This window comes from Manduca sexta, chromosome 24 (assembly GCF_014839805.1).
Source record: "Manduca sexta isolate Smith_Timp_Sample1 chromosome 24, JHU_Msex_v1.0, whole genome shotgun sequence".
Taxonomy (NCBI): domain Eukaryota; kingdom Metazoa; phylum Arthropoda; class Insecta; order Lepidoptera; family Sphingidae; genus Manduca; species Manduca sexta.
Genome location: NC_051138.1, coordinates 75,301 through 99,695, shown reverse-complemented (window position 1 = coordinate 99,695; position 24,395 = coordinate 75,301). Strand labels below are relative to the sequence as shown.

Here is a 24,395-nt window from a genome sequence, read left to right as displayed (position 1 = left end):
AATGACTACTACATTTATCGTGACACGTTTTGATATTTAAATTATCTACCTGATTTGGAGTTTTACTTATAATTAATAATCTATTTCCTTAAAATAATTTTCAATAAAAACCGAAAACGATAAGAATATATTTTTAAAATGATTTTCTATACTTTTTATTTTTTTAATATTATATAAAATAATTCTTGTATAATTTTACTAACCAACTGCGTAAACGCACTTGACTTAATAATTGTAATACGACAACTTTGACATTGACAATGACAGAGTGACATAAAAATCCTATTATTTCTCAGCAATTATGCATAGTTTCAACAAAAAATAATGTTCACAATATGTTAAGTGAATTAGGACGAACGTCAGATTTAGTGCGGCATATTGGGCCGTAGTCCCCGCTTGGGGACGTCGGCCATGGACGGCGCGACCATGAACCACTACGAGAAACAGCTGTACACCGTGTTCAAAACGTTCGACGTAGATAACGCGGAGGCGCTCGACAGGTCAGCCGTTCACGCGCTGTGCAACTCGTTGCAGCTGGAGGACCGCGGCGCCGCCCTCGTCGACACGCTGTTTGAGCGGCGCGCCGACCGCGTCACCTTCACGCAGTTCCGCAACGGGCTGCTGGCCGTACTCGGTGCCGACCCAGTCGCGCCGCGCGCCGCTCCTCCGGCACAACAGCCGCCCGACCCGCCGCCCAGCGACGAAGATTCCTCCGGTTGTGAGGTCGCACCACAGATAGTCTTCGGCTCCAAGAAGTACGGCCGCCGATCACGCCCGCAACGCAGCTCCGAGGCGTCTCCCGGGCCACGAGCCGCCTCAGCCTCGCGGCTCGACACCGACGATCATCCTCAGCGGAACCGCAACGGATTTGGTCGCAGTGCGTCCGCCATGGAGGCGCGAGATGTCGACCGTGAGGCCGGCACCGCGCCTTCTGAGCCGCCCGCCCTCGATCCAGCGCGTCGAATCGACCGAGACCAGGCTCTCGCGCTCTGCCGGGGCCTCAGTATGGACGGGATTGATGGTCTCGTCGATAGGATATTCGAGGAGGCCTCGTCTTCCGATACAACCGTCGGTGAATTCTTCGGGCAATTGAACTCTGCACTCGCGACCACCATAGAAGCAGCACGCGACGGGACAGTAGGTGGCGACGTCGAAGACGACGAGAACGGATCCGGGGCGCCAGCCGAGCTGGTGGCGGAAGCTTGGGAGCGCGCGGGCGTGCCGCGCGGTCGCGCTCTTCTACACGAGCTCGGCTTCGATGATACAACGTTAAGGCCCGCGGAGCTAGAGCGCGCGCTCGACGACGAGCTGCTCGCGCTGCCCGCCGCCGCGCCCGAGCGCGCTCTGCTGCTGCTCGCGGCGCTCGAGGTGGCGCGCCTGCGGGCCTGCCTCGCACGGCGCCGAGCCGACGCCGCCACCGCCGAACGCGACAAGCTGCGCGCCGACGTTGCCGAGGCTAACGCCCGGGCACGTCTTCTCGCCCAGGAGGTGGATGAGAGTCACGCAAGATTAGAAACCGAATTGAAGGCGAGTCTGCGTCGTGCCGAGCTCCGCCACGCTGAAGCGACGCGTGCCGCCGCCGCGGAAGCGGCTGCAGAGCGCGAGCGAGCCGCTGCCGTGGCCGCCCGCTTGGACACCGAATTGGCGCGTCGGCTTGAAATAGAAACGCGACTGAAGGGCGAGGCTAACGAGTTGCGAAACCGACTCGAGGAGATGGAAGGAAGAGCTCAGGCCACCGAGGAACGGCTCGCGGTTGTCGAAAGGGAGCGCGCGCGACTAGCAACAGAAGCGCGAGCAGCACGGCGCGAAGGGGAGGGCGCTGAGGAGGGGGCACGGCGAACGGGAGGAGAACTGACAGCGCGACTGTCCGAACTTCAGCTGGAAAACAAGCTGTTGCGCGACCGTAACGACGAGCTATGTGCCGCACTAGAGGCGAGCGAGCGGCGTGCCGGGACGGCGGGCGGGGGCGAGGGGTCTCCGGGCCGCGCCGCCGGGGACCTGTCCGCCGAGCTGGGCTCGCTGCTGGCGCCACACCGGGCCGAGGTGAGGACCCCTCCATAATTGACACTATACGTATTATTAAACCCGATCACTCCAAACAAGTCATATATTAATATATCATAATTACTCTTGAAAAAGTAAAACAGTTATAAACATTATTATTATAGCGCGCAGTTTGAGTATCATATCGCGTTCATAGATATCATGCCTTCTACCATTTTCGGCCAACCCCAAAACAATATACAGTAATAATATTATTTGCTTAATAACTTGTGCCTGGCAATTGGCATATAAGTGCTTCCCCCACACTACCCAGATATCCCCTCCCAACTTTCCTTCAGGGCCCTACAGCCGCTAAGCGGGGAGATTCCAGTATCCCTGTTCACTGCGGGGTCTGATACACAATTAAAAAATGCTTGACTTGATAGTGTAACTACTTAGTCCCTCTCCACCTGCCGTTGTCTGGCCAGTGTGTACAAGAATATACAAATAAAATTACAAGCACTTCCTATATAATTTGGTAGATGCTAGCATAATAATAAAAAAAATGATGGGCTATTATAACATTTTCGGTTACGAAATAAGTGATCCTTCCGCTCTATGGTAAAAAACGCGACTGCCCATTACACTAAACATGTTACAATGTCCTCTATACTCTATAGAGGATCCCAACAGTGCTTGCACAATATTTCTTGGTGGCTAAAATAGATATATAGCGGCTATACCCAGCCAGGCTCTCGCATGAAAGATACATGAAAATCTGTAGCTACGTTTATGCCAGAAGGAAACTATGTACAGTAAGACAAGTCTCTTAAATATATATCTCTACAACAAATCGAAAAACCAGATTAACTTGAATCTTTTTGAAGGTAGTAAATTATAACATGTAATTTAAAATTTGTGTATTATCATTAACTCGGCAGGAATGTGACTCGTCGCCAGTGAGCTTGGATCAGAAAGTACTGGGACACGTGGAGGCGGTGACGAAGCTGCGCGAGATGTTGGACGAGGTGCAGCGCCTCCCGGCGAGCGCGTGCGACGCGTGTGCCGCGCTGCGCGAGCGCATGCAGCACCTCAGCGACGCGCTCATCGTGCCGGACCCGCCCGCCGACACTGAGGACGACGCCGAGCAGCGGCATCGGCAAGAGAAACAACGTCTCGAATCTCTTGTAAAGTGAGCCTCACAAAAAACGGCGCATGTGCCAAAGTGATCATAGATTAATATATTGCGATATAGCCAGCATTGAGCATACTTTATCGTCTCTCCAGTAAGATACATGTATATTTATTATTTATGTTTACGTTTAGAGAGCTCGAGACGAGCTTGGAGCAGATGAAGAGCGAGTACGACAGATGCGAGGAGTACTGGAGCAACAAGTTGGAGGAGGAGCGCTCGATCTACAGCGAGGAGCAGCGCGCCGGAGACGAGCGGCTCGCGGACCTCGTCAGCAAGATACACGAGTACGAGCGACAGTTCGCCGGCGCCGCCGCGCTGCCCACCATCGACGAGCGGCACAGCCTCGAGGCGCAGGTCACTACTACCACTACTCACACATACCACACGGCACACACTACACATACCGCTTGTAAATCGAACAACCTCATGGTAAACTGCCTCTTCACTGCCAGGGTTATAACGATAAGGTGTTTAGGAGAGGTAAGCAAGAAAGAAATCGAAACAGATAATGGAACAGTTACTACGTTTAACGCTAAAGAATTAAACAAAATAGAATTAGTATTTAAAACGGTACCTTATCTTACCCTCCGTGTTAGTTAATACTGTGTTATGGCAGGGTAGGAAGAGTGCACCACCACACATGTAGGGGACATGTCGTAAAAGGCGACTAACAGGTGCCATCCGGGGGTCGCGGGCAGGCGATAGAAGGTCGTCTGTCGTTTGTTTGTGCGTGTTAAGCATGTCGTGGTGACTCTCGGGATGGACGGCAGCGTAGAAGCTACCTTCTAGGCCTACGCCTCACCCCGTTGTTGAAGCTAAAAGCGTCCTTCGGTTGCGCAAAGGCTTCCGAGCCCTGGCTTGGGCGGTCGCCCGAAAGCCACCATCAAATCCGGTCGGCTCAACAACAGGCCGTAAGCCACGGTGTCACCAACATAACCATCCATTCACCACCCGCGAATGCTGAACGGTAGTGGTAATGAAAAGTTTTTTCGAGATCAAAGGTACTGTTGCTATCAGGAGTACTGTGGCTTTCTATTAGTAAAATAGTTTCTAAAACCGGTTCAGTAGTTCCAGATAATAGCCACTACAATTCTACAAACAAACAAACTGGTTGAACATGCAACGGGGTTGGCATGTTCAACCAGTTTGTTTGTTTGTAGAATAAGGGCCGTGATAGCAATAGTAATTCGCACGCCAAGAACACGCGACGTGAATATTGCAACAAACTATATTTTTTGTGTAGCAGTTGCCAGCTCAGGTTAACAGGTAGGGGGAAATAATACGATAACGCGTCGCGATCCTCACCGGTGAACACATGAGCCCTAGCCTGACTAACCTATCAGTTACCAAAGTTATGACTACCCAAAGAAGAAAAAAAGCAGAAAGAAACTCCTAGCTTACTTTTTGTCATCAATTCTTCAATACATATTTTATATATATGTTTTTTCAAATTTTTCTTGTACAGAGGCACAATATTTATATTAACCTCGTATTCGTCTTCACCTTTGCTGTCATTATACCAAAAATTATGCATTAATAACGAATATTTCACCAAAAATCCTGGTTTTAGTTTTCTGATTTTTTGATCATTTTGTAATTTAATGCAAATATGGCGTGTATGCCAGTGTATTTCTGACTGAAAGTATGATGCTGCTGGTCCGGCGAATTCTCTGACAGTAAAAGTGGTGGCATTAGGGCGCGTAAAATTAAAATTACTTTTTATTAATATTTATTTTGATCGAAATTATTCCTTTTACATTTGCGACTCAAGTAACTTATTTTAAAGTGTTGTGACCAAATAGATAAGTATGTGGTTTCATTTAGTAACGCAATATCAAAATGAGCCGTATATAAGCGAATGCACGGACATCACTTTTAAAATGGAATGAAATGAAATCCGCAAGAAAGTAGTTAACCCTGGACTGGCATAAAATAAAGTTTAGTATTCCTGTAAGAACTTTTTTTTTCATATTTTTAATATTGCACTGGCATAACGGCACGTATAATGCTATGGGTCGCTACACTGATATATACACAGTGTACAATGACTATTTATTTGCAAAAATGTGTATTTTTATACAGGATCATTTTAATGTATCATATCTTAATAAAACCACATGACTTCTTAAATAACCCTTGACAATAAATTACTCACCGTGCACTACACTGTACATGCAACATAAAGAAAAGAAAAGTAGGTTTCAAACAAAATAAATATCAATAAAACGTTATTTTTCTTTTTCGTGCTCTAATGACACCTCTACTACTATAAGAGAAATCAGTCAGAAATAGACTCACACGAAAGACAAATTCTCACTAAACTACAAAATGGTAAAAAAGCAAAAAAAAATTAAGATTTAATTATTTAAGCCCGTATCTTCTATCTGCTTTTCTTCATCAGGTGGTGATCGCTTAGGCTAGTGAAAGACTGGTGGTTCAGGTAGGCTGGAGTTGGTATTGTCCTCTCCGGTGTGGATCACTTTCTTTGTTTAGATTCTTATTTCAATAGAAATACTTTTTTACAATATTTTAATGTATGCTTAGATAAAATGTTTGTAGTTATGTTATAAGGAATTTAATATGTAATAATAATTATTCTCATGAATTGTTCCGACGTATGTATAATAAGTGCAGCTTTGTTAACCTATGTGAGTATTTTATTTTTTATACCGAGAAAGGTTTTTGATATGGGGGAAGTCGTGAGCAACACTATATTATGTCTAATAATTTTAGTCTACCAGAGTTAGTGGTTGTGCATCTATTTAAAACAACAGGTTTTCATTCAGTTATCAGTACAAGCTACAAATCCTGTTGTAGCTTGTACTGATAACTGAATTATGGTAAGTATTAGGTGCCAATAAATAAATACTGGTGGTAGGTCTCTCATATGTGTGAGCCGTGCCACAGCAAGGTCTTTTTCTGTCAGCAAGCAGCAGTGTCTAGTCACTGTTGGGTACTGGTTTGAAGAACATTGTAGCCAGTGTATCTACTGGACATAATAAAGCGTACGGCAAGATCGTCTCGTCATTCAAAACAATAAACAATATAATATGTATTTTTTATAGAATGAAAGAATGTTGATATTAACTTGTGTGTTGTTACTTCTGCAGGTTACTGACTTGGAGGAAGAGTTCTCGCAATACAAGCGTATGAAGGAGGCAGAACTGGCGGAGCGCGACCGCGAGTTGGAGCGCCTGCGCGACCGCCTCGACGCGGCCGACAAACGCCGCGCCGCCGCCCCGCCCCCCGCGCATGCGCCTGCGCCCGCCGACGCCGAGCCCGACACCACGGTACGTGCCGACACTACACGTTTGTCTCTTGTATTGTTAATGTTTGTACGCTAATATAACCGTGTAATGCGACAGCGCGTGGCGGCCGGCGGCGCGGGCGGCAGCGGCGCGTGCGCGTGGGCGCGGCGGCGCGGCGGCGGCGGGCGAGGTGCGGGAGCTGCGCGCGCGCACGGCGCGGGCGGAGGCGGCGGTGCGGCGCCTGCACGCGCGCCTCGCCGCCGCCGACCTGCTCGTCAAGGACCTGTACGTCGAGAACTGCCATCTGGCGCACCGCCACCAGCTGTGACGACACCTCACCGCCACGCACCACACACTACCTCACCCTCATAATATTTGTTATTACGCTCCGAGGCCCTCAATCTATCACAACTAAAATGCCGTGGAGACAATCTTTATTTATTAAACCAAACACAATTTTGAAAACTAGTAACATACATAATAATATAGAAAAATACTTAAATTAACGCCAATTTAATTCAGAAAGAAGACATAATATAGGTTGTGTGCAACAATACTTGTGTGGTATCTAAAGCATACAGGTGTTCCAACGAACCCCGCGTGAAGTGAGCCGGTAGAGTGGCCGTGGTGTTTTCGATAGATGCGTGAACATTAATTGTGATTTCGTTTAAAAGACATTTATTTACGACGACATATCTATTTGTATGTGTGTGTGCATGGTGGAGCCAGTACCCACCGCGGTGTGATATGGTGTGTATCCTTATCGTGTATTGGCTCGGTACCCGGTGCGAGGTGACACGTGCGTGTTCAGATGACTACGATAGTTATTAACATTGGACATTTAACAATGACACGCGGCTACACCTCGCACTGTGTGACCGACCCTATGCAATAACCACGATCCATGACATGTTTTAATCGCAATATCACATTGAACTATATAATATAAAGTGCCTTCAACGATATAGGATAATTTCATTGTAATAATGTTTATTTTAACTTGCGTTGACCGTCGGTCGTGTCCCCCGACGGTATAGTCATAATAATTAGTTAATGCGCAGGTGTGACGACACCTGAGGTCCGTTCATACACTCAGACACGAGGTGCCGGAGCGTCGCGCCGCCGCGCTGCCGCAGTAGTGATGCACGAGATGCGACGCGCACCACCCTTCGGTTATTCAGGCTTTATTCGAGTAGTATAATACTACACGAAGCTTTTGGTGTAGAGCTGAAAGTAACTCTTGTATAGGCTCCGCGTCAGTTCCATCTGTAGGTTGTATAAAGTGTATGTCACGTTTCCCGTGGCGGCCGCGCATGCAATACATTGTATATTCAGAGTCTCTAGAGAGACTTTAGAGTTCGGGCCTGTGTTTACCCTGTCACCGCGTTTCACCATTGTGATGAATTGGATTACCGTGTGTACCTCCGTCCCATGATGGTATAAGGGGCGAATCTATCGCCATATCTGTCTACGAGCTTATACTGAGCAAAAAAGCCAAATAACATTTTGCGGCTGTGTTTTTGTGTAAAATTTATGAGATGCCTTTAAGCTTATTTGTCTGCGCATATATTATTACATTTTTTAATGTATGATTTAAAAAGGTAGAAGTGTTGCTCCCTGCTAGTGGCGTGGTCGGCGGCGCAGTGCACGAGCGGGAGGGTGAGGGGCGTCGCATCTCAGATTATTCTAGCTGCTTGGCTCCTAGAACACTTTACTATTTATATATGTTACTTGCGGGTCTCGTCACTGCATGTAATCTCGAACAGTGGGTTTAAATCTGTTCAAGCTATATCGCTACGCCATTGCCGGCTTCTCCTTCAAATTCAACGAAGTCTCTTCGATTGTGTTCATTTATCATTGCATTTAGCTTTTACAGTTTGTGGTTTTTTCTGACACTGGCGGCGCGCGATGGCGTCATTGCGCACGCGCACGTGAACTAGTTTACAAGTACATTACTTTTGTAAATAATTATTTACTATTTTTTGTTTGTATAAAATTGAATTAAACTGTCACGCATTATGAGTGCACTTATAGTATGACGATCTGTACGTGTGTGCGTGTGTGCGTGTGTAACTGTGTACGTAGTACGTGTGGGGGTCGCGGGTCGGGACCAATGTTGACGAATCACGAAGTGCCTTCGGCCGGCTTCCGTAGCCCCCTCACCCTGCGCCCCGCGCCCCCGCCGCCGCGCCGCCCCGCCGCCCCGCGCCCGTGCCGCCCGGCGCCGCCACGCAGGCCCGGCCGACGTCTTGTTTGCGAAGCGTTAATTCCTTTCATACGCAGTGCCTAAACTTCAATCAATTGTGATCCATAATCGATTCGTTAGTTAAGTTGTAAGTGATGTTCCATATTGTTGCCTAATAAGTAACTACGAGAAGATCCCGCGGCCGGCGCGCCTCATCCGCCCTACACATGTCGCTCCACGGGCCGCCAGACGCCCGCAATACACCTTACACATGCTATGGCACAAAAACATGTTTATTGAATACTTACTTATAATATGACGCACTTGCGTGCCTGAGGTGACTTGATACTGACGATTCAGGCCAACATGTAGAAGCGAACTTCCACTTATGTTTTAGTCAAAAAAAAATATATAATAGGAGATAAGTAATATGTTTCTCCGATTTTATCTTTATAATGTATTTTTGAAACAAAATACTTTTCAAATAATACCCGCGTCAAGCAGGGCATGGCTCAGGTAACGGCCGATTTCAATGAACGAACATAATCGCTTCTCTAATCCATCGTGTAAAAGGACCAACCAGAACAGATTTTTTGACATGCTTACAGATTACTTACTTCAAATGGTTTATTGTCGGGATCACATCGAAGATTAATTTTGGAGTTCTTTATTGACGACAGCCGTAACCAATTTCATATTTTATTAAAAATATATGGAGCTATAAAAACAAAGCACTCGACATGTTTTTGGTAGCATGAGTGACATGTATTGAGTGTAGAGCGCACGAGGGACGGTCGCCTTCGGTTTGTGTTTATACAATGTACATTCAAGTGATTATTAAAGTGTTGAATACATATAATAATAGTTTTAATCATTTATCATTAAATTTAAAGGAAAATGATTTCTCTGTCACGAGGCATAAGAGTAGTTTCCTTTCCTATAAAATGTATGGAAAAACTTTAGATTGCCCAACGAGTCTTTCGATCCTTATGAGCAACAGAATTGATTGGTAACAATTTTTTTTTTTTTATTGTCCCCTTTTCTTACTATTTTTTACTTCGTAACAGTGAAGCCAGAATATAAAGATTCTATATGCTTACTCATATTCATATACTTATGTGAGTTAAATTATAACGAAAGACAGAGTCTAAACAAGGTTTCTTATAGGTACAGCGGTTAAGGTAACTGTCCTTACTGCCCTCTCAAAAATCTACCCTGGCCAGCTATTTGATGATACTTGCTCGAGAACAAGGTCTAACCTATTTTTTAGTTTTATTTCGGATCGGGTGACTATTTTAGCTTGTGTTTACAAATAAGTGCATGAGCGACCTTAGCATCACACATAAAGTTTTCTGTGCTAACTGGGCCGAAATTTGTGATTGCTTGCAAAGTTGATTTCAGTAACGAAACGACCGTAGGTACTTAGTTAGTTATTTATCTTCAACGGGAGAGCATGCCAGTAACATAAGCCGAAATAATATTATAATTGAGAGAGGAAGTGAGGGAGGAGGACGCCACCCTTCACCAGGCGGCGACAATACGTACTCACCACGGTCATGTTATACAACAGTGGATAATAATCGAAATATCATTATTAATAAAACTTTTATTGAAAACAACCTGGTAAAGTACACGAGTGTTACATTAAGAGCACGAAGAATTATAATTAATAACGGGCGCTCGCTGCGGCCCGACGCGACAACACAGTACACGACAGGCAATGGACTTGTTAAAACTTGCGAATCTTACATTAATGTATATTTCATTAATACCGCTTATACAGCTATATACCTATGATGACGCGTGGACATCGCAGTACAGTAACATAGCTACTGGGATTAATACACCATACATTATCCATCGTCGCAAGTTCTAATTCTGTTCTTTACTGGGTTGCGCGCGCGTCAGCATAGATGCAGCCGCGAAGCTTGTTCGAGTCTGGGTCGAAGTCGTCGGCCGTGCGTCGTGTAGCGCGTTGTGCGGCGCGAGGTGCGGCGCGAGATGCGGCGCGATGTGTGGCGCGTGGCGAGCGCGCTACAGGTACATGCCGTTGACGAGGTAGTCGGCGTCGTGCGCGAAGGGCGACTTGCCGCGCCGCAGCCGCCGCCGCGCCGCGCGCGCGCGACAGCCCAGCATGGCGCCCATCGCCGCCGTCATCAGCACGCCTGCGCAACAACACTCCGCGTCACTCGCACTACATTTTCAAAATCTTGAATACGAACTTTTTAATCATCAGAAATGATGGACAGTCTCCAAAGTCTTCTCGTAGCTACAGCGGTGAAGGTAGCTGCCCCCACTGCCCCATTTTAAAAATTTCCCTGTACAGCTACGTGCATACTACCTTCAAGCTACTGCTTTGCAAAATTTGTACACTAACTTCCATAAAAATGTCTTTTTTGAAGAAGTAAAGTGGTTAGTAAATTAATTCAAACTCTACCGTTTAATCCTTAAGTAAGTAGGCACTTGTTTCCGTACCTAACGAGCCCGGCATTTATTTTACGGTGTATGTAATGAGTGGCGGAGATCCTCCCACGCGGGCACGCGCAGTGACTCACCCAGCACGAGCAGCAGCACGGCGGCGGGCGGGCGCTCGCTGAGCCCGTCGTGGTCGTCGGGCGCGTAGTGTTGGTGCGCGGAGGGGACTCCTGCCTTTTTCCCCTCGCTCGTCTCGCTCGGGCCCATCTCACTTCCTTCGCCCAATGGTTTTCTCGAGTCTGAAGGCTGTGGAACCATACATCTCACTGATATTATAATAGCGAAAGTTTGTAAAGATGTTTGAATCTTTGTTACAAATACTCATGACTGTATCCTGGATACACTCTATCATGTGAACGGAGCCGCTACAACGCCTAGTGCGTAAATAACAATTATATAGACAGCGGTTGCAGCTTTTTCTGTATTTGCATACTTACATTGGAAAATAAACCCAAACCTCGTTTCAACTGCGCAGGTAAGTGGTATTAATTGTACCTGCACGTGCCTGTTCGCGTAGGATAGTTTGTTTTTTATTACTGATTGTTTTGCTTATATATTTGAATACGTCTTCGATTCAGGTTCAACTGTAAACCTACAGTTTAACTACTTAACAGTAAACATATTTATAGCTGGACCAGGAAAATAAAAATCCTCACCATGTTGAGGTGAAATGTAGAACTAATTTCTGGTTATTGTGTAACGTTACATGCTATAAAACGGAAAATCAAAAATGGTTATCAAAGTAGATCTATTTGTTGCTGTTCAGGCTATGTATAGGTATGCACTAATTACTCAATACATACAACGCAGCGGTCTATCTATCCGTTTCTACTTTACCTTATTATAGCGATGGAAATCAAAGCTTACATTGATAAGTACATACCTAACTTTCGTTATATCTTATAAGTAATGTTTTATGCAAACGATGTTTGGTTGACGATGGTACCTTGTCCTTGGGGAACTTGTTAGTGTCGGAGAGGTGTGCGTCGGACGGCGTCTGGTCGCGGCGGAGGGGCGCGGGCGGGGCGGCCGGCGGCGGGGGCGGGGGCGGCGGCGCGGTGCCCTCCGGCTTCTTGTTCAACTCGAACCCTTTCTTGGGGCTGTCCCGCAGCGTCTGCTGCTGGCTCGAATACACCATTGGAACTTCAGGCATCGTCTTGGGCGGAAGGTACACTGACATATCCTGTTTACACAAACTTGGTCAATATAAGTAATGCACACAAAAACGTCACGAATTCGAAATTGCTGTTCCTCAGTTCTAAATGAACTAATTCAAGTACGTAGTTATTTAATGTGATTGCATACGCGTTTTCACTTTTCCGGTCAACAGTCTGCTCAACGATTGCGGACACTTTGTTAGTGATAACTGATAATATCGGTTGTGACTTGTGAGTGGGTAAGCATATAGGTACATAATGTTGGATGTATTGAGTAGTGAGTAGTGACCGGGTCGGGGCGGTGCTGCGGCACGGGCCAGGCGCGGCGCGGGTCGGGCTCGGGCCAGTCGAGCCGCGCGTACTCCCCGCCCGCGCCGCCCGCGCCCGCCCCCGCGCCGCCCGCGCTCCACCCGCGCTCGCCCGCCATGCTGTCTGCGCCTGGAATCATCCCGCAACCACTCATCACTCACAGCGACCATGTCACGATCGTGTGTAAGGGCGTACCTACCGAGGTCAGATGAAGGATTTTTTTACTACTTAACTCTTTTTATACATACATACAGTGGGCAAGTAAAATAAGTACCTACTTATTTAAATAACGGATGATCTATATAAGTATAAAATATTAATGATTTGTCCCCAAGGAACAAAGGTTGGCTAATTTTAATTTTCTACGTAATTATCATTCGGATTGTAATTAATATCCGGGCAGTATTGCTTCAAATCCAGATTTTGATTCAACGACATTGGCAGCACTTCCAGCACATGTCACAGAGACCTTCTACTTTCTTCACCCAAACCCGCCCCCACAGCTGGCTGCCTATGGTGGATTATACTTAATAGCAATGTATTTTTAAATATAGGTAAGTAAACAAGAAAGGTTTTGAATTATTTAAAGACTCGGAGTAAATGACATTCGAGCGCACATATAGAAGTATTAAAGGCTAGTGTTGGTGAGTGGCGAGGAGGCTCACCGGGCTGCGGCCACGGGCGGCGCGGCCAGGGCGGCTCGAAGGGCGCGTACGGCGCCGCCGCCTCCGCCTCCTGCAGCAGCCCGCCCTTGTGGCTGAAGATGTGCGAGCTGGGTGCAGCCTCGGCACCTGACGCATGCGCAACCAACTGCATGTCTTAGCCGAGCGACACCATCGAGCGAACAATTGCGATATAAACACAATACTGGTCATATATGCATATTTGTACTTATTCTAATTTGTGTCTACCTTTAATTTAATAAAATGGAAAAGGAAAATGAGCATTCGACTAAGACTTTACAGCTTTAGCGTTTATACACTAGTGTATAGGGCGATGATACATTTTACGAGTTATCTGTATAATATGACTATGATAAATCTTAGTTACTACCAGTGGAAATGAAAACAGCCAAACAGTTCGTCCCTAAGAAGTGTTTTTTTTACAAGTTAGCATGCAAGTCTCACCGGAGTATCTGTGCGGCGGCTGCGCCTGCGCGAGGCGGTGCGGCCAGCGCTCCGGCGGCGCGTCGGGCGGCGCCGCGGCCTCCTCCGCGCCCGCCTCCGCCATCACCTCGGAGCTCTCCTGTCATGTAAACATTCGTTCGCACTACGCACAGATGGCTCAATGTACTTACACACTGCACACTACACAGTTCTAGTGGTAGTCCCATACCACTGTAATTGACTATTAACATTAGGTACACTAAAAGAATTTCGAGATTGGTTACCTATCTGTTTAGGAGTTAATTCCTATCTCCTTTCAATAACTTGTGTCTAGGTATCTAGTAGTTAAATTTTAAGGATTTAACTGGACGGTTACATTTGTAGAAATTGTATTTCCGGATTATTCTCCAAAAGCACATTACTCATTCCCTTTTTTTTTATTTCGCGAAAAAAGTACGATTAACAGCTTAGCGTCGGAAGCTAGTATGCCGTTATCTTTAGTGTAAGGGGCATCTCAGCCTTCTCAATTAGAGAGGTTCCGCTATGAGGTTTCACGCAAGGACGATTCCGCGCAGTTATATTGGAGCAATAAGATACCCCGGGGCTATCCCTTGTTCGCCAAAGAAGCCCACCGCAGGTTTTGTTTGGTATGCCGGTGTAGGGTATAATATACTTAGGGACTCGGTCCAATTATCGCTCGGATGATGCTGTACTTCCAAGTGACAACATTTGGCTGTAAGTGCGGTGAAACCAACATAACCGTTCCTCTGGCCCCCAAGTGGTGGTAGCGACAACGCATATTTTCTCCGCGAAAAAAAAAAGGTTAGCTAAACGGTAACTACCCGGCTAAACGGTAAGACTTAGCGAGATCGTGTCTTAAAACTAATATCAATCTCTAGCCTAGACAAATTTCAGATCGTAGTATATTTCGTGGCGCTGGATTTTCTATGCATAAATGCCAAAATATATACGACTGCCCCGACTGCAAAAATGAACAATAATGAATGCGAAAATCAAAATTAATGCTACAGTTCTGTTCTGTTTGTGTCCATACTTTTTGGTACGTAGAATGTTTATTAGCGGTAACGATTGTAGAAAAGCATCGTGGCTACAGCCCTAGACATATACATGAGTGTCGAGAGCACTACCCACTACCCTGGAGGGGTTCCAGTATAGGAGTGTAGGGCGCGGCTATTTGTCACCTGAAGTGTCTTCATGGGTAGCTGGGACGTGGGCGGCGGTGCGGCGGGACCGGGCGGGGGCGGCGGCGGCGGCGGGGAGGGGCAGCCCAGCTCGGGCGCCTCGTCGCTGCCGTCTGCGCACTGCGGCACGCCGTCGCACGCGTTGTACACCGCGATACACTCCCCGCCGCGCCGGCACTCGAACTGGTAGCGGCTGCACCGACCTGCCGCCATATTACCACCGCACTGTCACATTCACGGCTTTCATGTTCCTCTGGTAGGGCTATTGCGAGTAATCATGGGTAACGACGATCCTTTTCCTGTCAAGTGACTCGATTACTCGTCAGATCGCCTATTTGCTATTAAAAATTTATATGACGCGATCAACCGGTCTTGTGCATCTCTTTATTCAGGCAATACAAAAGGAAGTTAGTATGAATAACTTGGAATACAATTATTTATTCATTATTTAAAATTGTTAAGGATCCGAGTAATATAGCATCTTCCTAATTCGTACTGACGTGTTATAAAAAACCGAATATTTTGATAACTATTTGTAAGGCTGTACCTACAGTTAATTCCCATGGGACCCCGTTACGAGACAAGAAAAACTACTACGGGCCGGAGGTCCTACTACAATAGGGGACCGGACTATGCCTGATTTTGTACATTATTCTATATGTAATGGCTTTTAATACAAAAAAAAAGCACGTCTGCGAAAACAGCATAAAAATTGGTTAAAAAATGAGCGAGTAATTCATATTTAAAATATTGTAACGTGCACAAGTGGGCGCGATGTGGGGATATCGCTGCATCTCTTTCTGTCGCACGCGTCGTAATGCCCGATGACGTCATATGTGGATATTTTGTCTCCTTTCTTGTTAACTACCCCTTCCACCGAAATTCAAAGACTTATAACTAGTTGATTTTTTACCGGATTTTAATAATTCCTTTTGTATTATAATTTATATAACATAAATATTTGATAATAGTAAAGAACAAAAATGAGTCCGGTACCCTATTCACGCTACAATCCTTCACTTGTCATATATTGTTGGGTCAGCCCTTACCCACCTGCCTGCTGATCGTACCCCTCCATATTTTTCTTTACTTACAGTATCAAATCTGATAATACCTTTCATGGGGAAATCAAATATTTTTGTCTTACTTCTATAAATTAGTTTCTCTTAGATGAAATCCCGTAACCAGTACTAGAAGTAAGTAAGGTCACGGAACTACTGATTTGGACACTTAATTTTAAAATATTCATAAAATTGTTACATGAAAAAATATAAAGAAAAACCTTTGACTTCATTGCAACACACTACATATTATAAAATTTAATAAGTAATACAATATCGTAGTAGGTTTTTGTATTAAGTATACAATTTACAACAAGCTTCTTGATTACAGCATAGAAAACAACAAAAATCTTTTCTGTGGATAATACATACGTGGCGGCGGTGGTGGTGGAACATCTAGTGCGTGCGGCGTGCGTGCCAGGTGCGCGGGCACAGGCGCCGGCGCAGGGGGCTGCACAGCGTGGTGCGCCGGCGCAGGGGGCTGCACAGCGTGGTGCGCCGGCGCCGACGCGGGAGGCGGGGGCGCCACCGACGTCGCCGGAGCCGTGCTACTGGCTACCGTGGTAACGCCGCCTCTGCAACAAGCCACAGTTGGATGGTATTACAATACACGATTACACAGCGTGATTTATTACTATTACAATATTATTAGAAGGTAAAAATATTGTAACATGAAAAAGCTTGCGAGTGTTATCATTCATCACGGAAGTAACTTCTCGTTTATGGCGCGATATTTGACCCAAGAATATTGAAGTCTGATGGGATACTCACAAATTGGCTATTTGACAGTTGTAAGAATAATATATAAAATATATTATTTATAATAGGATATTGGTAAATAATAATTACTTACATAATATATATGTTATGTAAAAACAAATTGTAAATATTTTATTTTTGCAAAATAAATTTGTATTTTTTATCTGTTGATCGCAAGAGCCGAAACGCGGACGGCCATCGTTGTACCTCGTGTGACGTCAAAAATATCTGTCATCGTCCATATATGCTCGTCAATTTGTTTTCTGCTGACTATTTCACCCTCTTCTACAAGACTTACATTGTATGACAAGGTATCCTACGGTACACTTATTTCTAGGTACAGATGAACTTGAACTACATAACTAAATTTTAAAATATTGGACTTTTTTTAACTCACCACTATTACTTGACCTGATATTGCCGGGATTTCAGTTACTTTAGAAATTATTTCTTGTACTTATCACTTCCATATGTCGCCTTTTGCTTACGGCTGATCTAGGCTGCGGAGATGCGGTACGTTTTATTCTGTCTGGTTGACATGGAAATTTCGCTATTAACAGTATGGCCTCATTCTTATTTTGCAGACAGAACCCATTACCACAGGGTAATGGATACATGGGTAGATACAGATCTAATATAATTCTCCATATCATCAGGCAGCGGTAAAGTAAACCAGATATAATAATTCTTAAGAGCGTTTATAAGTACTTTATATTTATAAAAAAGAACAAAGATTCCGTTGGGTTAAATTAATTTCAAGATGTTCAGAGCATTTCATTTCTGTATACTTACATCAAAATGGTTTTCACAAAAGTACATAGGAGACTTATCACATGTAAACCTCGGATCTTGGCGTGCTAACTGCAACCACTTCTTACGACGTATTGGACATTTAGGAACGTGTATAAACAATTTGTAAGTATATTCCTTGCTTGTATTTTTACTCGTTGGCACGGCACACGTCCTGTACTACGTTGTCATTTTTACAATTCCAGTGAAAGAGTTTAACATTTTCTGCGCAAATTCCTAAGTTTACGAGTATAAAACGACGTAGTAGTTTTGTCTAATTGAATTATAACGTCACAGCCCCAAATGTCACGTGACCTACTGTTTTAGTACATTTGAAACTAATGAAGAAAAAATATGTTTTTATCTGATAAACGTAATTTTTCAATAAAAAGATTGCTGTAAGAGGTATAAAGTAAATATTTCTAAATTGTTAGATACTTTTAAAAAAAATGTCAAGTAGCCAATTATAAAATTATCGATGTGTAGATAATAGGATATACTCACCTACCTATTAAGTATATTTCAGTTGCTTAATCTTTCCCGTATAGCGAAGTAGAAATTTAAGTGTTAGATCGGTTCATACGTTTATAATAATAATATTAAGGTCAGTCGGGGGAAGTGCGCCATAAAATTTTCATAGCTGGATTCAATGCAAAATAATTTCTTTTTGTGCTGACTTAAGAATGTAATTTTATTAATTTAAGAATATTTGGTATTTTGTGATAACAACCTATAGCCATTCAAGGAAATCGGACCATAAATTAATAATATTTTGCTCAAAGTAAAAAAAATGGTAGTAGGCGCACTTGCCTCCGGAAATGGGGTAAGTGCGCCTGTGTAAAAAAACGCCAATATGAAACATTATAAAGAAAACACTCACTTTAGTCCATAGAGAAATAAGTTTTACTCGCATTGCTCTTGGATAATTTTTAATCACTCAATATTATAACAAACTATGGCTGTCAAATCAAATTCGGGGTAAGTGCGCCATATATATGTAAATCAGGGCTTGAAAACATTTTAGATTTTTTTGATATATAATTTTTGTTATGTTAGAGTTTTGTGTGCGGATATGTTGGAATAAAAAATGGTAGCCCTAATATAAAATCCATTATATTTCTAAAAACTAAGAAAAACATACAAAAATGTAGGAATTAACAATTTTGAATGCGTTATAACTCAATTACTTAGAATTTGGCCTTATGACATTTGATATGTTTTAGCTGCATTATATCCAGATAACGTGCCTGATCGAACAGTTGCAACCTATTCACGTAAAGTTGCTCTAGACCAAGGTATTTCAGTTTTTCTTTTGTAAAAACGAATTAACTAATACGCCCTTTTATTTAAGTCGGCTCAAAACAAAATACCTTGAGTACAAAAAATTCTGCTGTTAAGTATAACATTTTAATAATAATAATTCATATTAGTAAAACTTATTCTCAAAAAAGGTTGGTTATATATGGATCAGGGGCAAGTGCGCCATACGACTATTAACTGTGGCGCACTTGCCCTACTCGACAATTTTTAGGTACATTTTTTCGCATTGCTAAAAAAACCTTTTATTTTAGTATATATAAATAAAATTCAGGCAGGAAGTTAAAATAAAAGGTTTAAACTATGTATTCACCTTACTGGTTTACAGAAATATGTTAAATATCTTGAAATATTTGATGTTATTTTTCAGGGGGTCATCTCGGTTTACAGGTCTAAATGACACTTAAAATAAAATGGCGAATAAATCGTATTAAAATGAACATAGCCATTTATGTTTTTAGTGGAACTGTATTTCAGTTAGTAGCATAGATGTAAGATTGCGGTAATTGTATAACATCAATAGTTCTCGATTTTTTTAGGGTAGGTGCACTTACCCCGTCGGCGCACTTGCCCCACCTGACCTTATGTAGTTTATGTCGACAGCTACCCATCCGTACCAGGTTTTTTACGTATGGTTTGTAAACGTAGATAGTAGGGGCGACCTACATCTATACTATTATATAAAGCTGAAGAGTTTGTTTGTTTGTTTGTTTGAACGCGCTAATCTCAGGAACTACCGGTCCAAATTGAAAAATTCTTTTTGCGTTGGATAGCCCTATGTTCGTGGAGTGCTATAGGCTATATATCATCACGCTATACCCAATAGGAGCGGAGCAGTAATGCCTAATCTCAGGAACTACCGGTCCGAACTAAAAAAATATTTTTGCGTTGGATAGCCCTTTGTTCGTGAAGTGCTATAGGCTATATATCATCACGCTATACCCAATAGGAGCGGAGCAGTAATGGCTAATCTCAGGAACTACCGGTCCAAACTGAAAAAATCTTTTTGCGTTGGATAGCCTTTTGTTCGTGGAGTGCTATAGGCTATATATCATCACGCTATACCCAATAGGAGCAGAGCAGTAATGGATAATCTCAGGAACTACCGGTTCGAACTAAAAAAATCATTTTGTATTGGATAGCCCTTTGTTCGTGAAGTGCTATAGGCTATATATCATCACGCTATGACCAATAAGAGCAGAGCAGTAATGGCTAATCTCAGAAACTAGGAGTTTGAACTGAATAATTCTTTTTGTGTTGGATAGCCCTTTATTCCTGGAATGCTATAGGCTATATATATCATCACGCTATGCCCAATAGGAGCGGAGCAGTAACCGCTAATCTCAGGAACTACCGGTTCGAACTGAAAAAATATTTTTGTGTTGGATAGCCCTTTGTTCCTGGAGTGCTATAGGTTATATATCGTCACGCTATGACCAATAGGAGCGGAGCAATAATGAAGCATGATGCAAAAACGGGGACAATTTATTGGTTTTGAGAGCTTCTGTTGCGTGCGCTGCGTAAACGGTTAAAGTTATGCAACAATAATGTATGACGGGATTGTTCCTCTTAAAAAGTTCTACAAAAATATATCATAAAACAAAGTCCCCCGCTGCATCGGTCTGCCCGAACGTGTTAAACTCAAAAACTACCCAACGTATTAGAATAAAATTTGGTATGGAGACGGTTTGAGACCTTGGGAAGAACATAGGCTCCCGGGAAAATATATAGCGTGACTTTTATAACGGAAAACTTTAGCCCGAAAAACTTTATAACGCGGGCGGAGCCGCGGGCAAAAGCTAGTATTATCATATAGCGAAACCGCAAAACGGGTGCTATAAAGCGCTGACAAAACGCATCCAGATGTAGGCTGTTTGAATTTTTCTTAACTTGTGGTTATTGCGCCTGCAGTAAAGCGAGGTAGCGACTCGTGTAGATCGTGTCTAGGCGTCATTGCCCATAAGATATCTACCTATTTATTTTACTTTATTTCATTCCGCGGGTGTAATTTGTAAACAATAACATACCCGACCGTCCTGTTCTTACACTCCACGCTGACTATCATTGAAGTAGGAACACACCCCATGTCTGGTATTGGTGTTGAGAGTGTTAGAAGCTCACCTGAGGCTGGCCAGCTCCCGCTCGTGGTGCGTGCGCTGCTCCTGGTCTTGCAGCTCGGCGAGGCGTCGGCTCAGGGCTAATACACCGCTGCTGAAGTTACTGTGCGCCGTGAACTTGCAGCGGAAGTCCTCTGGCGGCCCACAGTTGAACAGGTAGCAGCTGCCCGGGCCCTGTGCACCACCATGCGGTCACATTTCCACTATGTGCAATGGAACACTTGCCTTACTAATTGAATTAAACGTCAAGACACCATCAAATGCGTTATAAACAACATTTGAGTCGACATAATTTTAATATAAGGAAGTAAAACGGAATATAATATGGCGATTGTTAAAATTCTGGAGGATGTAGAAAGCATTGAAAGAAGTTAATGGTAGCAATTATATCAGCGACACCATGGACTAGTAACGTATCGATTGGAGGTCGGCACGGCATTGTAGTGCCGCGTCACCGAGGACTCCGCCGCCGCACCTTCTCTTCATAGACGAACACGTCGCAGGCGTCGGTCTCGCAGCAGAGGCGCAGGCATTCGTGTCGCGCACCCACGTCCAGCTCGGAGAGATACCGCGCGCCCATCTCACGCGATTCCTCCGTGCGGATGATCTTGTCGCGCTGCACATCAAAGCGCGAAGCGCAGGCGGCGGGGTCGAGCTCGCGGGCGCCCGCCGCCGCCACCAGCGCCACCCACCAGGCCCACGCGCGCGACATCATCGTGCGACGCTGTCGACTCCTGTATCGGCACTGCGCGCCGCCGCTCCCCGCGCCGCGCCCGCCGCACCCGCCGCCTATACCGCCGCTCGATAATAACGCGGCTGCGCACAGCTCCGCTACCCTCAGCCACTGTTCCGTGGATGAGGCATTTGGATCGCATCAGTTTTATCATTATATTTGTCACAAGATGATAAGTGACCACTAAAAGTGGAAATTAAAGTAAATGTCTTAAGTCTCAAGCTCAACTTTTTGGCTCAAGACCAATTACAATGCTACAAACCCTAGCTGTAGTTAATAAAATTGATACGAGGAGACGTTAACCTATAACCCTGGGTGGGCTTGGAAGACGCCACTGAAAATCAAACCTACTGGCAGGCAGCGCGGTGCCTCCTGCCTCGTCTAATTGTTCAGCTTTATAAATAGGTGTAAAAACCAAAAAGATAAGAAAGTAGTACTTACAACAGAATAAACAAATTAAACTAATACTAATTTATTGTTTTCCGACTAATTTGGTTCTTTTTTGCTATGTGCTGCATTTTATTCAGTCAGTATTGACATCCGAAGAAACCTCTGTATACTGTGTAGGGCTCCACACAACCTGCAAGTCCACGCACCCCAACTCCTTAGTGTTAAAAGCAGAGCCCGTCACGACTCGAATTCCTTTGTATAATATTATTATTAGCTTACCTAAGTACAGCACAGCTTAGCACAGCTCAGTCAAACAGAGTTGTTTCGTATGCTTTGAGAGTGCCGCGCGGTGTTGCGCCGTATGCCGCGGGGTGTAGCGGGCCGGCGCGGGGCGCGGCGCGGGCGTGCGCGCGGCAGTGTCGGGGCGACGCCGGCCGCAGCCCGCAGCGCGCCTCCCGCTCATGTCGCTGTTCTTCAAGTTCCGGAGCAACGTGAGTAGCCACACCACCTCTACCGTCACACGCGTCGCCGTCGCCGCGCGTCTATTTACACAAGCCGCGACTGCCGATTCCTTCAGTCATGTAAAACAAATTTAAAGCTAGGTCTCACATACCTGCAATTTCTTTCATGTGATAGTCTATAACGGTATTTTTAAGTATGCTAAGTCTATAGTGCGGTCTAGGCTAGCGCCAGTGGATAATGGATGCCAGTGGTGGCGGCGGTGTTGGTAAACCTATAATCTCACATGTCTACATGCATTGTCGAGTGTATAAAGTGAAGGTTAATTAATATTAGTGGTAGAGGGAGGCTCAGTAGAGATTGTTAATATAAGTTTCAGGTGTTCTACAGTCCTCTCACTCACAATTTATAACAGCTGGTTAACTATAAATGCGTATACATTTCCGCCACGTGCGATCTTCGGAGTGAGTCAGCATGTTGTTGCCAGCGGCGCGGCAGGCGGAGGGCGCGCGGAGCGGCCGGCACTCGCCCTCGACTGTCGCGAGTGGCGCGGCGCAGCCCAAAGCCTCACTCTTATTTAATTTAAATCAAAGTCTGTCACAGGCTTTAAGTATTTGCCATAACGTAAATTTCCAGTAAGGACTTAGATACTTACCTAACTCATATATTTTTGTAAATCATTGATTTTATAAGTACTTAAGTAAATAATTTATATAATACACACTTGATTATGTTATTACGTTTATATAAAATGCGTGCCGTGTGGAAACAGATTTGAGACGCGGTTCGTCGGGCTCCGCAGTCGGCATTCGTTTTACTTTCTCAGTGCGAGCGCGCGACATTCTGCGATATTCGCGCACTTGCGATAAGCGTTGCGCCAGCCCCGTACCTGGCTCTCTGGCACACGTGACACAGGTCAGAAGGTTGCGTCCAAATTCTATTCGGGGCTAAGAGACTAGTGAGTACTGAGTATTATAGGCTGTGTCTAGTAGAGTGGTGCCGCGCAGACTGATTCCTCCACTAGATGTCCTAACATAAGACATGCTCGAGATGCCAAGTGCCAACGTAGGTATTAGGACAGTAACTGAACCGGGCATTCGTGTTCATTATTGTACTTAAGGTCGAAAATTTTACAATAAAAAGAACTTCAGGGAACCATAAGAGATGAACTGATAGGTACTTAAATATCTACTTAATTATAATAAAAAATTAAAATATAAAAGCAATTTTTATACAAAATTTAACATTTACCAACCGTTTATGACAAAATGTAACAATAAATCGAAGTAAAATGGTAAAATAGGTAAAAGTCTGAAAAATTAGGCCTTGTTTATAGAATCCTGATTCCCAACGTTACCCAATTCATATTGGTAAATCTTAGAACTACTAGTTAAACCTCATAGTTTTATTGATATGACCATTTACAGTAACATAATAATTATACTATGCCTTTGTATGTAGTAGTAGTTACTTGAATAAATAGAAAGTAGATTTTACTTTCTTGTTATTGGAAATATTACGGACGTTCCGACTGAAATGCGAATGAGAATGCGATAAGGTATAAGTAAGCATATGTTACATATTTTACAGACACTATCTACGATCTTAGGACACTACAACACAAATTCACATAATATTAAGTATTATTATTTCTGTAGTAAGTAAATGGTGTGAATGTTCTATGCAGAAGCGTATGTGTTGGCGCCGCGGGCGTCTCGAGTCTCGACACTCGGCGCGTCGCGTCGCCTTTGTAATATCAGTGTATCAGCTGAGCGGAGCCAGAGGTGCCGAGGCGGTTGCGCGGCGCCCGGTTACGCCGACGCGACGCCCTCCCCCGCCCGCGCCTCACCTCCGTCCTGTAAGATCGCGCACGAGCTCGCGCGCGCCGCTAGCCAGTCGCCGCTCGGCAA

General features: G+C 44.5%; 2 protein-coding genes across 3 annotated transcripts; one reads left to right on the top strand and one right to left on the bottom strand.

Annotated features, from left to right (window-relative positions):
- The first annotated feature begins 239 nt into the window (after window positions 1-239).
- Window positions 240-7,627, top strand: LOC115452122 (blastoderm-specific protein 25D). Its single transcript, XM_037442374.1, has 6 exons — window positions 240-2,043; window positions 2,925-3,175; window positions 3,310-3,532; window positions 6,289-6,468; window positions 6,544-6,574; window positions 7,488-7,627. Exons 1-6 carry the CDS (start codon window positions 412-414, stop codon window positions 7,625-7,627), a joined length of 2,457 nt encoding a protein of 818 aa, XP_037298271.1. The 5' UTR covers window positions 240-411.
- Window positions 7,628-10,197: 2,570 nt separating this feature from the next.
- On the bottom strand, window positions 10,198-24,224 carry LOC115452112 (low-density lipoprotein receptor-related protein 11). 2 transcript variants are annotated; one of them, XM_037442166.1, is made up of 12 exons: window positions 22,306-24,224; window positions 21,379-21,747; window positions 20,908-21,077; window positions 16,427-16,496; window positions 16,294-16,396; window positions 14,861-15,063; window positions 13,680-13,797; window positions 13,218-13,343; window positions 12,533-12,681; window positions 12,033-12,269; window positions 11,167-11,332; window positions 10,198-10,776 (listed from the first exon to the last, which is right to left on the bottom strand). In XM_037442166.1, exons 2-12 carry the CDS (start codon window positions 21,616-21,618, stop codon window positions 10,646-10,648), a joined length of 1,713 nt encoding a protein of 570 aa, XP_037298063.1. In that variant the 5' UTR covers window positions 21,619-21,747; window positions 22,306-24,224; the 3' UTR covers window positions 10,198-10,645. The 2 variants fall into 2 exon arrangements, with proteins under 2 accessions (XP_037298063.1, XP_037298062.1); XM_037442165.1 differs by having other exon boundaries at window positions 16,294-16,496.
- Window positions 24,225-24,395: the final 171 nt, after the last annotated feature.

Excerpts from the sequence above, each read along its gene's own strand:
- LOC115452122 (XM_037442374.1), top strand. The coding sequence starts at position 412 with ATGGACGGCGCGACCATGAACCACTACGAGAAACAGCTGTACACCGTG. Across the intron at positions 3,533-6,288 it reads GGCACAGCCTCGAGGCGCAG|GTTACTGACTTGGAGGAAGA; the intron begins GTCACTACTACC and ends TTACTTCTGCAG. Across the intron at positions 6,575-7,487 it reads CGGCGGCGCGGGCGGCAGCG|GTGTGACGACACCTGAGGTC; the intron begins GCGCGTGCGCGT and ends GTTAATGCGCAG.
- LOC115452112 (XM_037442165.1), bottom strand. The coding sequence starts at position 21,618 with ATGATGTCGCGCGCGTGGGCCTGGTGGGTGGCGCTGGTGGCGGCGGCG. Across the intron at positions 12,682-13,217 it reads CCGCCCGTGGCCGCAGCCCG|GCGCAGACAGCATGGCGGGC; the intron begins GTGAGCCTCCTC and ends GGATGATTCCAG. Across the intron at positions 11,333-12,032 it reads ACAAGTTCCCCAAGGACAAG|CCTTCAGACTCGAGAAAACC; the intron begins GTACCATCGTCA and ends ATGGTTCCACAG.